Here is a 14,657-nt window from a genome sequence, read left to right as displayed (position 1 = left end):
TGTAAACAAAACATTTTTCTTTACTTAAATGGAAACTTTTCTTTTCTTTTGCTGTGATGGGCAGTTACATCTTTATATACTGTATGGCTGAGCGTCTTTATTTCATTTTATTTATTTTTTGCTGTGATTTGTTATTGCCTGCAACCAGGAAATATCATGTAATTCTCTGTGTGTATGTGTGTGTTTGTTTGCCTGTCTTTTAGCAAAACAACACATAAACCACTGAATGGATTTTAATGAAACTCCCAGAAAGTAAATGTTGAATGTGTTTGGTTTGTATCTGGTTAATTTTTGCAGTCAACTTGACTTAATATGGTCACAACAGTTACCCAGCATTGGCAAACACAAGAATTAGCTATAACTAAGTCAATTTTACAAATACTGAGCAAATATTTGGCATGGTAATAGCTTAGTGTCATCCCCATCACATGCTCTAATCACAAACAGATTGTGTGAGATCTGTGTTTAAAACTTTGTATTGCAAGGTGGTGGATGATATGCATTTCTTCAAGGAATGCAGGTCGCATTTTTTATGCAAATAGCTACACACCATCCAATTGTTGTAATGGGAAACTACACATACATGTTTGGATAAGTGATGCATTTGTCAATAATTTTATGGTAATAGGAACCTCAGTAGACATTCTGGTTGTAAACATACAGGTTCATTCAAATAGTTAGTTTTTTTCTTTCCTTGCAGACGTTTGATTCACAGATGAAATTACACAGTACAATCTATTGTTCAGCCCATGATATACTATATACACTATGTGAGCATACTTACTGTAAGTAGAAATGTTTTAATATCACACTTTACTCTGGAGCAACCTTTAAAAGTCAGGTCACTTTCTGTACGGTTTTCATTTGCAGAATGCATGTGTTATTATTCTGTGGTTGGTGAGCCAATATTTAACCTTTGTACCCAAGCAAGCCAAAATGAAAGTATAGATGTTTTTTCCACCATTGAGTCATGGTAAATATATTGCATTTACATGTGCTGTTAATGGACGTTACCAAATATGCTATAAATGGTTAACCTAAGTATTGTAAACTAATAACTTTTTTTTACTTTAAAAACTAATAGTGTACACTGTAAATCCACAGTTTGGACCCTGGATTTCAGTTGTTTCTTTTTAGATCTCAACAATCCATTTGGTTTATTCCTCTTTACCTTTTGGAAGTTTGTAAAAAGATGGACCCTATAGTTGGATCTGTGCAGTCAGTTGCTCAAAAGCTCACGCCATTTTAGTTCTGTTTCTGTGTCTTCAAGACTCATATAGTCTGTAGTTACTGAGTCAGAGGTCTTTTTGCCAAAAGTTTAAACACCGAGCTGACTCAAGGTCAGCGTATGCTATCTTTATAGCCTTCAAAGTGTCACAGTGGCTACTCCGATCTTTGTTTATCCCAAATATGTCTGGAATTGGAAAATTGCACCAGATTATAATATTCACCATAATGCTGTCTCGAAGGAATCTGCTGGCATTACAGCCGTCAGATTCATTAATACTTTGTTTTAAAGGGCAAATGTGCTTGATTATAGTAAGAATACAGTGGTAAAGAAATAGCCACATCAATTGACACATATAAAATAAAAGCAAAGAGTTAGTGATTGTATTAATTATATTCTATTAGTTATGTTTTTCTGTAAGAAAATGTTAAAAATGACCAAAAAATAAAAACAATATCAATATAAATATCATAAAACGGCAGTTAAAGAGAGTAGGTGTCCAGATATTGTTGTCATAGAAACAAAAATGTGCTGATGATAAAATGTCAGCAGAAAGTGCTCCCAAACACCCTGCAAGCAGTTTTCTGTCAGGGAGAAGTGTGATTTGGACACACAACCCCTGTTCTGTTTAAAACCAAGTGAAATTATCTCAAATAAAAACACATTTTCAGCAGCCTTGGATACATTGGTAGGCAGGTGCTAGTTTGCAGAATTAGCTTGAGAAAAAGAGACAGAAATGTATAAGACGGAAGATATGGGGGTGAGGATGGGGGCTTGGTGGGTGATTAATAAAGGAGAGGGGATCCAGATGTGCAAAGAAAAGGCAAACAGGAAAAGGAAAAGCTGAAGTGAAAAGCATCTGAGAGTGTCAGAAACAAAGAGGCAGAAGTTAATGAAGTGTGGCATTGACAGATGAGTAAAAATGAACCTGCTGCCAAGGTAAGCAGGCTCAGGCTTTTCTGCTCCACGTGTCTGTGTGTTATTGAATGATAGGCGTGTAAAGTGGTCCGATCACTCACTGAATTACACAGTTGAATACACACATACACACACACACACGGATCTTGTAGCTCTACTTCCGTGTCTCACACACACACACACAGTTTAGCCCCACCATGTTTGTGTGCGAGACAGTTCCGACATTTGGCTAAATGAGTTTTGCTGTTGTCAGACTGAACTCTGACCTCTGTTTGGCTACAGCTTATGATAGATGAGCTGTCATGGCTCAGAAGTGCTTGATACTTCCTGATTATATTACTGTTTCCAGGCAGCCCTCATTCTAGTCTTCTCGTCTCAAAGCCCCTTTATGAATTGACCTGTTATGCTTCTGTATGCCACTCATTTAACTTATCTATGTCAAAGTCAACTTAATTGTCAATACCTCTATAAGTACAAGACATACAGAGGATCTAAATTATGCTTCTCTCATAGTAGAGATGATAAACTACCCGGATAACTACATTTAGTTATGTATTTATATGAGAAAGGTTTGCTGTTTGATAAAATTAAAACCATATATTTTAAATTTAGTAACACACGTCTCTGAAAGTTCCAGTGTTAGGCACGATCTTTGTACACAAAGTACAATAGTAGTGTTTTCTTATGTTTTGCTGTCCGTGTATTAGGCGTGTGACTTGATGTTGTAGGTAACTGATGCTTGGTGGGCTAACACAAAAGAATGCTTTTCACTCCATCGTGTCCATATAAACTACAAGATTCACAAACCACTTTGGTAACTGTGTTTTTACCTATTGTTTGTTTTATTGGTTCAAATCTCAGACAGCATTTGATGGCACAGCTGATGATCTTTATACACTTAAGTTTTGGTTGTTTGCAGGTATATATAATAGAGCAGCTTGCATTTTTCACCCTATTAGTTTTTTTTTTTTAACCACCCTAAGAGTTTAAGATTGACATGATCTGTCTATCTGTGCTCACAGCTAATTAATGCTGTCAGGTTCCTTTGCTACACTGATGGTGTGAGTTTTCATGTTTATGCATGTGTGTGTGTCCAGTTTTTATGGTTGTAAGCAGCAGATGCTAATCTAAAATCTTTGCCAGGTTGCCATGGCAGCTAGAGAGTGAGTGGGTTGGGGTCGGTGGCATGTTATTATTGAACTCAGACATTAATTACTAAAGTGACCTATTGGCAACACAACTTCAGATCAAAGATTTTTCAGATTTCATGACCTCATTCTTTTTAGCTTAAGACTTTTTTCTATGGCAACTAGAGAACAAACCAAATATGTGTCTTCATGTCAGGAGGAGGACAATGAAGAGCATGCCTGCACTTTCATTACACCTGTGTTCATTTGGCACTGGCTCTGCAGCTGTAGTGTGTTCAGGGATAGACCTATAGAGATCAAATCAGTAGCAGAAGTGAAAATTTACTTCAAAGTGTGCCCTCCTGTTTATGTGTTACCAAATACAACTCACTTATCTCATCCAGGTGACATTTAAAATGAATGTTTTGAGAGGAAACGGGAAACTCGGCTTATAAATTGTTATTCAGAGCTCACATTCTAAAACTTTAAAACTTTTTCCACCACAAGGAAACCACTTTCTTAACATTGGTCTAATATCAGTCGAGAAATCTTTTTCAAGTTGTTTTTAGTTTGAAAAATTAAAATTTATTTGTAATTTTTTTTGTGCTCTCTATAGCTTGGCAAATATTGGTTGATATTGGATAGGTGGGCAAACATTTTATGTTATAAAGGTGTCTCCATTGTTGGAGATGGAGACACCATATCAGTATCAAGCTTTAACTCATTGCAAGGTCATGAAAATCTGTAAAATAAATAAATAAATAAAATCGTAAAGTAAGAAACAAAATCTGCAGAATGTTTTTTTCTCATAGTCGTGGTTAGTGTGTTAGTGTCCTTTTAAATGAAGAATTTGTCATCAACATTTGTGAACAGCAGCCAAATTTTGTCTCATCAAAGGTGAAGGTCTGGTTCAAATTTTTCTGTCCACTCGTTCTAACGTAATGCTGAAATACACGTGCCTCATGAGTGTCCACATTACCAACATATCAAAATACAGAAAACAAACATGCCTTGCTTAGCTAAAGATTCTCCCAAAAGGATTTAATATCATTCACAGTTTCTTCTAAGTTAATAACCATCAGCACACAATCACAGTTTGACGGTGACAGGCTCGGGACAAACAGAGACAGTAAAACCAGCTCCATATTCGTTTGTTTCTAAAGCACAAAACGATAATGGGCAGGCACAAAAAAGGCTCCTCCATCCTCGTAACTGAAAAGCTCTGTGTGTTCTGTCTACACAAATCCATTAGAAACTAAGTTTTAAGCTTTCCACTTTGAAAAGCAATTTTTTAAATATTCTGCGTTTTTTTTTTTCGCACTAAAAACTCAGTTTGTGTGATGGGGTCCTAATGGAATAAAAGCTGGTCAGACTCTCAGCTGCAGCTTTTGACAAAGTTTAAAACTAAAGACTTCTGATTGTGTGTGATCAGATTGTCAGTTGGATAAAATATGCACTAACACATAGGGTTTCATGAACTCATATTTGACATTTCCATGTAAAGAAGATCCTTTAATCCAAAGCAAATTATGTGCGAGGAATAATATTCAAGCTTTACTTTACAGCAACAAGTAAACCCATACATTGGTAAACCTTTGCTGGAATTCAAGGAGTCTGAAACCTCTGCTTTGTGATGGATTTTTTTAACCAGGAAAGATCCAACTACAAATTAATAACCATTCGCAAATGAGTTCCAGTTTCTATTTATACCCTGAATGAACCGAATGGGAAGGCAGTTGCCCAGGGCTTCAGTTTGTAGAATCGACTTGTTAAAGTTCTGTTTGAGGTGGTGCAGTGGCCTACAACGCTGCAGCACTGCACCGCTATTCAAACGGCATGTCTGATGTTGGCGTCGGGCCTCTAATTGTAATTGAATGGTGAACAGAAAAGTGAGTCCGCATGTGTGTGTGTGTGACAGGGTAGGATAGTGTGTGTGTGGGCGTCTGTATGTGCATACACTTAAAATCCAGTGTGCCTCTAATGAGACACAGAGTACAGACAGCAGGTTGAGCGTGGGCTGGAAACCATGACAACGGCCTTGGGTTTCGAGACATGTGGGGAGAGACAGAAAAAGCGAACGAACCAGATTGTCATTTATAACAGTTACTGTGATCCAGAATAGAGCATGTGATTGATTTATCTAAAGTATGATAAATTTAGGTAAACAATAATAGCCTTTTTGCACATGCGTACACAAGTACACAGTCAGTTTAGCCTCTCACACAGCCCACGTATTAGTAAATGTACACTGAAGGTGTCCTTTTAAAACCCTCGTCTTCTTGTGTCATCGCCCACACAGCCGCATATCTAAAGTGCTCATCTTTAGGCGGCCGGCCGTGTGTGTTTATGGTGCGAGTTTATGTTGGGTTCAAAATTCAACATAAATGTGGCAGCAAACATTTTGTTGGCTGTACTTTTTTTTTCAGTTGGCAGCAAAAGGTGAAGCGCTTTGTTAAACTAAGGGCTTAGCATTTCTCAAAGGAAGATCATCTTACGATGAGAGGAGGTACGGTGGTTTTGGTCAGATTTTGTAAGGGATTAGCTTAATTTCATGCAAATGTGGGGAGATGTTGAGACAACTGTTTGCACTTTTGTGGTTTTTAAGAACTGATCTTGCTCAGTCAGTTGGCTTTAGGGCTATAGGTTGGGGATATATTGCTAACATGGCAGACAAATGAACTTACACACACAAACAGGCACAGGCAAAAACATTATCACCCTTTTGTTTTCTGCAGCAGGAAAAAAGTTATTTATTGCAGTGCACTTAAATATTTTATTTAGGAACCTCACCTGTTGTGAACTTCAAAATAATGTGAAGAATTTAATTATTTTTTGTTATCAAAAGGCTTATTAATTGCATAATTTCCCCTGCAAAACAGATATTCTTTTTTATTTTTTTTTATTTTCAGACATTAACATTTTTCAGACTTGTACCTACACATAACAGCTCATCCGGAAAATCAAAATACCACAAATTATCTACCCAAAGAATGTAAACATAGACCACAAGGAGTTGATTTGTAAAACTCTAATTTAAAAACATGAAGCAGTGCTTGTTCTGCCTTTTCTGGTTGCCTGCTTCTGTTTCTGCATGTTGACACTCTTCACACAGAGCTCTGCAACGACTCTAAACGACGTGACGCTTATCTGATCTGAGCTTAAAGGCTGGACAGATTTCAATAACTCTAAATCAGATTGTGGTTATTTGTGAGCTGACCTTTTGTTCCAGGTTTTAAACCACTGCCCACCAGTTCTGCAGCAGTTGTTCACGTTCAGCAGTTGTTCACGTTACATTGTTGAGTGTTCAGGTTTTTCTTGATACGTTGTCTCGGTCCATCAGCACTACAGTTACATCGTGCATGACGTTCTGCGTTGTAATTAAAAATCAGGAAAAATCCTAATTTTTTTCTACTGTCTTGGCTTTCATCAGACACTGGTGTGATCACCAGGGTCATTAAAAGCGTACATTTTTTGAGCTTTGAGGAAAATACTCCGTTCATTGTTAAATTAGACGTGTGAATCAAGTGCTTGTGAAAACCCACCTCTGCAGTGTCAATCAGTCTGCTAGCTTGATATTATTAATTCTGAACTTCAGCTTCCTTTGTATAAGAAAATTGGTTTAGGTACTCAAAGAGAAAAATGACCTGTGACTCATATGTATTTTATATTTTTATACTGACATAAACAAAGATATTTTGCATTATTATGCATTATTATGTCATTTGTGGTTCTACATTTACAGGGCAGTGTTTGATAAAGATGGTGTCCTCAGGTGGAATGAAGAATTTATTTTTTAATTAACTATTACATTCTTTTAATGTAACTGTTTTCTTACAACTGATATATTTATAGTTTTTATATCACTAACTGTTGATGAGCATAATCATGTAGAAAAGTATTTTTATTTTCTGTTTTTATTTCTAACCACATTGGAACAGTAATTCAATGTGCACATGGCATATTCAAATGAATTGCAAAAGAACTGAATTCAGTGACATACTGTACCTCCCTTTATTTACACCTCAGGCTTGCAGGAAAGACAAATGTCGTGTGCTCTCCGTGGTTCTTTTTGCCACTTTTACAGACAGGTGTGAAATAATAATGACCAAGCTCTGAAATACTGAATGCCAATAATTTTATTTAGCTAAAATGTGGGGGGAAAAATGAATTAACCTCAATTTTGCGCTTTTGTACTTTCGTAAAATTAGCTACATTGCAATAGCCGTGCTCCACCAAGCCATGTTTGCTTATGAAAGGGCTAAAGGGGCAAAATGACACCTTTTGAAGCAAGACCTTCCGCAATATGCTTGAAATGTAGCGAAGATGATGTAAAAATCAAGTATCAAAAATCTGAACAATTTAAAACCAAGTCAGAGTACCTCGGTTTATTTTTATGAAATAATCACAGCATATATTACCACAGGTGTCATTTTGAATATTTTGACAGGCGTTTGTTCGTCTGGCTAGATTTCATCAACACAACAACTACACAGCCCCGCATAAAACGTTCACAGATCTCACAGGAAATCTAATTGAAGGTTTAGTTCAAACATGCTTGTGATCTGATGTCAGAAGCCAGGGCTGCGAAGAACTAATAATCTTCCTCTGACATTCCTGTCACGCTGATGTTTTTCACTGTGATGTATAGGTTCCTGTATTTGGTGTATAAACATATATTATCCGCAGAAGTTGTAGCTGAGAGTAAAGGTCACAGACCGAGAGGAAAACAGCAGGATCAGAAGATTTGCAGCATATATTACAATATAGTTGAAATATTAGAACACTAGGGACATATTCTGCTTCCAGGACATAATTAATGAAAGAGAGGTTATGAGTGTGTTTGTGTGTAGTTTCCACTTAGACGTGTCTTTTTTTATCCCCCCTTTTGTTGTGTTGTAGGTGTGCCCTGTTGATCACACATGCAACAGGACCCAATAAAAAGTGGATTAAGTAGCACAAGTTTTTGTGGCACAAATCCTGTGGCTGCTTCAAATCCCACTGCTTAATCTAAACTCGTCTCACAATAAAAAGATTGGATCTTAACAATGATAAAAGCAGAACACCCACACCTGCGATGCTGAGGGTCCAGTCTGGATTGCAAGTAAACTTATGACAAACAACTCAAACTTTTTTCTTGTCATCAGGGTGGCAGTTCATGATCATGTGGCTGATTGTCTGAAACTTGGCGACAGAGACAGCACAAGAAACCTCTTAAAAAGTTGTGAGATTTCTAATTTTCAACTGGGATTGAGTGTACAGGAAGCTGGAGCTGTGTGACAAAAAGACTTTGGCTGTCAGATCTGGTTTTTTTTTTTAGTTCAGGGTAAATATATAGGCACCTTTTTTGAGGCCAGCACTTGGGCCCAAATGTCAGGCAGTCCACTGGCAATGTTCCCCAAACTCCCAAATGCATGCTTTATTACAAGAGTAAATTTTCACCCGAGACAGCCAAAAACCTTATAGTTATTGCCCCGGGGGAGATTATGATCAATATGTTGTCCTCAGCACGACACCAGAAATTAAAACTCTTAATCAAAAAGTTACAATCAGCAGACAAACCTATTTTAGTCTCTGCTGCCTTTTGCTTTTTTGCTCTTTAAGATTATTTTTACATGCTGCAGATATGGCTTTAAATCAAGATATTTCTTCATTTTGAGTGAAGAATTTGGTTTCATTCTGTCATACTTATAGATTAGTAGTTGCCTGTTCTGCATCAAATGAGAGAATATTTGTGCCCCAATATTTTTGTGCTTTACTATTATTTTTTTTGTTTGTTTATTTTTGTCTACCAATGAAAAAACCCCACTTATTTAAACCTTTAAACAAGCTGAATAAATGTGACCGTACTGACAAAATGAGTCGAGTCTGCAGTGTAAAATTAGATGAAAATATTGATTTCTACTGTATTTGAGAGTCACGTAAAAACGACTCCATAAAGACACCATCTAGGGATTCCGGTAACTAAAAAGGCCCATCATCTTACTAATCAATCTTTTAATAAAAGTTTTCTAACAGGTTTGTCTTCAGAAATAATCACTTTAATTATAATCCTTTCAAATTCCTTTGAAATTGACCATTTTTCCCTGCCAGCTGCAGTTATATGGTGGGAAATCTCTCCATATAACCTTTGGTATCATTGTTAAGCTTGGGGAGTCTCCTTTTTTAAATATATGTCTGGGATTCCCAATGATGATATTTTAGGTCCAATAAAAATTGAGTTTTCAAACCAGCAGTTTCATAAACAAAACTAACTTGTTGCCAGGTGATAAATCTCCAAATTTCCAACCAACTACGTATCATTTTGAAGCTTTGAGGTGGAGAATTTGAAAACAATAATAACGCAGCATTGAAAAATGGCTCATTGTGACTCACTTTGCCAGCACGGCCCACATATCACACCAACAGAACCACTCCTTTAGCGCCACGCGGATGTGACACTGTTCATTTACAAACATTCAAGCCTGATGCATCTTTACTGGGATGGTTGCGAGTAATGGATTTCAAACTAAAAAATATTCCACTGTGATTTATGACCACAGCACGAACACGGAGGGTGACAGGGACAACAATGACTCTAAGAAGAGGCAGAGATACACACTTGTGGCAGGCAGAGAATGCAGTTTACACACACAGACACGTCGAACCTCCAATCAGACTGAGGCTGCAGGGTTTGCTGTAAGAGAAAATGAGTTCTGCACTCTGGAGGCTCAGAGAGAGAAAGAAAAGAATGGAAAAAAAAAACAGAAATAAACAAAATAACACTGAAAGAAGCTAATTTTCACTATAAGAGCTGAGGATCATTGTCTTGCGACGAGCATGTTGGCAATAATTGTGAAAGGAGAAGAGATTTGTCACTCAAATCCACTTCCCTGTCTTTATCTCTGCCATGCACACAGAAACATTCACGTCACCATCTGCTCTTCCTAGAGGAGCCATAAACCCAAGTGTCCTCCAAAAGATGCACACCATCGTAATATGTCTCCATGCTATCTGGGCGGGCATTGTGAGGCGGTTGTATTCATCTAGCTACTGTCTGACGGGCCGTGGCTGCCGAGCTGCAGCTGAAATGCTCAATTTGACCCAAATCGTCTCAGCAGCCTGCTGGTGTACGCGTGTGTGGGTGTGTCTGTGCAGAGCGGTTATAACTCATTTCTAAACGATGCATTAAAATTTGGACTTAGCCCATAATGATGTAAGAGTTCCCGCCCACACGTCTTCTGACTCTCCGGTGATCATTTTGTTTCTGCTTCCTTTCACACTTTGTCTCCCCGATTTCCAACGTTTCCGTCTCGTTTGCTTCTCCTGGATATGTCTGTCTCTCTCTGTCCTCCTTTCGTCAACAAAACCTAATCTTCCAGCTTTATTTATGTATCATAATTCCAGGTCTCTACCAAGTACCTTAAATTCCAGTGTGCTCTAAAGAATGCCTCACACCTTTTTGCATCTCAATAGTTTTTTTTAAGGTTTAATGGTTCTACTTTAACATTTAAGTCCTTTTACGCTGCACATCATTTTAGACTCTGACATAATTTATTTAATTGAAGGTCACATTTGTCTATATTTAGAGATGAACAGATGTATTTAAGAAGCTGTTATTTTGAAGAAGGAAACATAACAGAAGGATGATAGATGCAGAATACGCAGCAGTTTTATTTAATTGTTTTTTGTTTTTTTCTTTTTTTTCCTAAATCAATCATTACAAGTAATCAGCCAACACAGAAATGGATTGGGGGAAAGGTAAAGGAAAGATTAGAATTACGTATAACAGAAACTCAGAGCATATCTGCCCTCCAACTACCAGCTAGAGTAGTAAGGACCAGAAATTGCCATGAGGAGCACGACTGACCAGAAAAAATGAGCCAAGAGATGTTGGGGTATTCCTTTACTCGGACATCTTTGGACTGTTGCCTGCTCTCGAGGGAATGGAGTGAAGCAGATCACAACTTTGAGGGCGGACTGTGTGCTGTGCTAACAGAGCATGAAAGAAGGAGCACACACACTGATGAGTTAAGTCAGTGATGAAAAAAGGGAAAATGTTTGACAGATGTCTGTTGTTTCTCTTTGTTCTTTCAAAGTGTTTATTTGTGTTGTTTACGTTCTACAAGATGCAAATTCACGTGATGCTTCACAGAAATCGTATATAGTCACATCAGCAGCTACGTAATAAAACAATAAAAGTTTTATGCTATAGTTAGCAATTTTAAAAGACATAAACTCTCAAATTTGACCAAAATATCTCAACAAATGAAATAAATACCTAGGATCTTGTTGGAAGCTACAAACCTCAGGTTCAGCCTTATGGTCTGTCAGAGCCCACTGTCAGCTGATTAAAAAGGATCCTTTTCACGTGTTTTATGTTTATTTACTAGTGAATGAAGGTTTTTATGTGGTAGATAAATCCCACCATATAATCTTGTTAAAGAATCTTGAATTGTATAATTGTGGGAAAAAAAATCCTCCTTGCTTTTGTAGCCTTTGGGGCTCCAGCTGAAATCTCCTGAGCTGCTGTTTTCAGAGACTGGCCAACGATGAACAGAGTTGGTTCATTAGAACAGAGGAAAACTGGAGAGACAGGAGCTTCGAAGAGTCAGGTGCTGGAAGTGAGTGGCTGCATTTAAGGCCTGTAATTAGAGAGGTTCTTCTTTATATTCACATGTGCTTGTTGTAACGAGATACGATGACAAATTTAGCTATCGTACCTGTTTAGTTCCTTACAGTTCAGATCAGACTGAGCGCTGGTGCTTGAGACATCGTTGTGTGTCTGTATCAAACTGGAACAGCAACTAGGAGGTTACATTTGTTTACTGCAACATGTTCTCCACTTGGAAGCGAACAGCAGAGGAAGATGGCAGGTTTTACCTGGATTGGGAGTTTGACTCCTTTTGTGGGGTGTTAATTACAAGCCTGGTTACAAGCCAACACTGAGGTGTGGTCTCACAAGTTATTATACTGTAGAAGTCGACAAATCTAATGAAGAAATACCCAATACTAAAAACACAACTGCTTCTTTTTGTTCTACCTTTTCTGTGTGTCCTTCCTTCTCCATTTTCACGTCCTTCATACTTAGTTTGTCAACCATTCAATATGTCAGCTAAACAACATGGGCCAATTTAAGCCGCTTCATTATAAGTCAGACCAAGTTTTGTTTTTCGGCTCTTTTCATAACATTTCTGTCAGTCTCCTGTCAAAACTATCATTATTATTAACTGTTATTCAAAAGGCAGGGGCAGCATAATTGGTGTGTTGTTCTGACCAAATTGTTGCACTACAGATTTAGAGGAAACAATATAAATGTTGTTTTGGTGTGACTAAAGCGGAGCTGTTATTTTCACTCTCAGGGGTGTATTGATTACATTCACTAGGATGCTGGGGTTTTTTGAAATGTTTCTGATTTTCTGTTTACACGTGCTCTTCTGCAGTGACGGCTGGGCGGACAGGTATGACGTGACGGACGGCTACGTCAGGGAAGCGGCCGGGGGCATTACCATCAAGCTGCAGTCAGCCGACGTGAAATGGTTCGACGATTACTACCTTAAACTTCGCCCTGAGAACAACAACAGGAACCCTTGGTTTCCAGAGTTCTGGCAGCATCGCTTTCACTGCCGACTGAAAGGTCACCCACAGGAGAGCATCAAGTACAACCGCACTTGTGGCAGTAAGTATTAGGCGGTTTAGCTGTTTTTGTCACCATTGATTCACAATCAAACAATGCCAATCTGCATTTTCATTGATTGGCTTTCATAATATCCACTAATAATGCAAATATTTCATGGACAGACAGGCTGAGTGCTCACCTACCAGCAGACCATGTGGGTGCACATAGCTTTCCAGTTCAACTCAATCGTGAACCCTCCCTCGATTTTCATATTTTCATTCAGTTGCCTTCCCCTTCTCTTTCTGTTTCATTCCCTCCATTCATAGGCTAAATAGTGTGTGAGTGCTGCATCAAAGAGAGTCATTTCTTATTTATTCTAATGAAAAGGGACGTGAAATACAAAGGAACAGGACACAGACAGAGACAGAAAGAAATGAGATGCAGAACTGGGGAGTAACTGATGAGGAAGAGGAGAAGAAAGTAGCCTTTGATGTCAGGAATAAAAAAGAACATTGTCTTTTTCTCTTTTTTTTTTCTATCCACCTGTACATGTCAGTGTATTTTTTCACTTCTCTCCAACTCTACCTTTCCACCTTCACAGAACGGGAGTCCCTTCGGCAGCAATATGCACAGGACACCAAGATGGGATTTGTCATTAATGCCATCTACTCCATGGCATATGGTCTGCATAACATGCAACGTTCACTCTGCCCGGGATATCAGGTATGTCCGGGAAGCATATGGGGTACACAGGAGCAAAGAAGAAAGAGATAGATGAAGGAAAGCGACAGCATTTCTGAATCAGTGTCAGTGGTTAGAGCAGCGTGTTCCAGCATGCAGTGTTTTTCTCACACGAACGCCAATTTGGCTCTGTCGCCACCGCTGTTGCTGGACCAGAATCGTACCAGCGGGGCACAAACTTTAACCCCCTCGCACATTCAGTGGCTGTGCAAGTCTCCAATGAGCTGCCTGGGCTAATTAGCCTGACCTTGAACAGGCAAGGTGAAACGGTGTTTGGACGACCCCGCTATGTAACATTAGGGTCTGTCTCCATGTGACCCATTTTTGACTTTTTGTAACACTACATGCACAGGGTGTTTGAAAGGTCTTAAAGCAAAAGAGCAAGTATTTCTCAGACTGTGAAGCACGTGTTTGAAAAATGAAGAACACCTTATCAGTGAAGCCAGAATAACCTCTGACTATTATTTTTTTTTCAGTGTGGCTTTGATACACTGTAGTAGTTTTATCTTTCCTGTTCATCTCCATATGTAAAATTAAAATTGCTGCCATTAATCTCAAACAGCTTATCGCGGAAGTAGACCATTTTTTTTGTCATTCATTATAAAAATTGGATTCTATCTTAGTCCACCTCAAGAGTTTGGTCTCATTTTTTCCTCCTAAGAAGTGGCTTAGAGATGGTAATTGTTCATCACTAGATTGCCTTCTTTTTGACTGTAATTTTGCTGAATATGATTCAGTGTTTAGTTCACTGTTCTTCATTTAGCAGATTTTCACTATGAAACAGTCTCTTTGCTATCTGTCAGTGAATACATTCTTTTGTGTAATGAGTTTTACACTTCCTGATTCTGCTCTGGAGACAACTACTATAATTTTATTTCTGCAAAGAGGTTTAGAGTGCCACGTCCCGCCCCTCTTTGATTATTTTAGATGCGCATTTTCCACCATCATAATGACAATTCCTATGTGATTTTCCGCTGTAAATATGAGGCCTGGACAGATTTCTGTTGGGTAGAAAATGACTGCACAAGAATTCACATAACCAGCCCCC

General features: G+C 38.3%; 1 protein-coding gene across 2 annotated transcripts in view; it reads left to right on the top strand.

Moving 5' to 3' along the window:
* Positions 1-14,657, top strand: part of grm5b (glutamate receptor, metabotropic 5b) — a 73,814-nt gene that overhangs the window by 37,859 nt on the left and 21,298 nt on the right. For both annotated transcript variants that reach the window (XM_017431013.3, XM_017431012.3), the window contains exons 7-8: positions 12,693-12,928; positions 13,470-13,591. In XM_017431013.3, coding sequence (XP_017286502.1) covers positions 12,693-12,928; positions 13,470-13,591 — 358 coding nt within the window. The remainder of the gene's footprint in view (positions 1-12,692; positions 12,929-13,469; positions 13,592-14,657) is intronic.

Source organism: Kryptolebias marmoratus, linkage group LG2, assembly GCF_001649575.2.
Source record: "Kryptolebias marmoratus isolate JLee-2015 linkage group LG2, ASM164957v2, whole genome shotgun sequence".
NCBI classification, from domain to species: domain Eukaryota; kingdom Metazoa; phylum Chordata; class Actinopteri; order Cyprinodontiformes; family Rivulidae; genus Kryptolebias; species Kryptolebias marmoratus.
The sequence above is the reverse complement of the archived record's forward strand: the minus strand, read 5'-3'. Positions and strand labels throughout refer to the sequence as shown.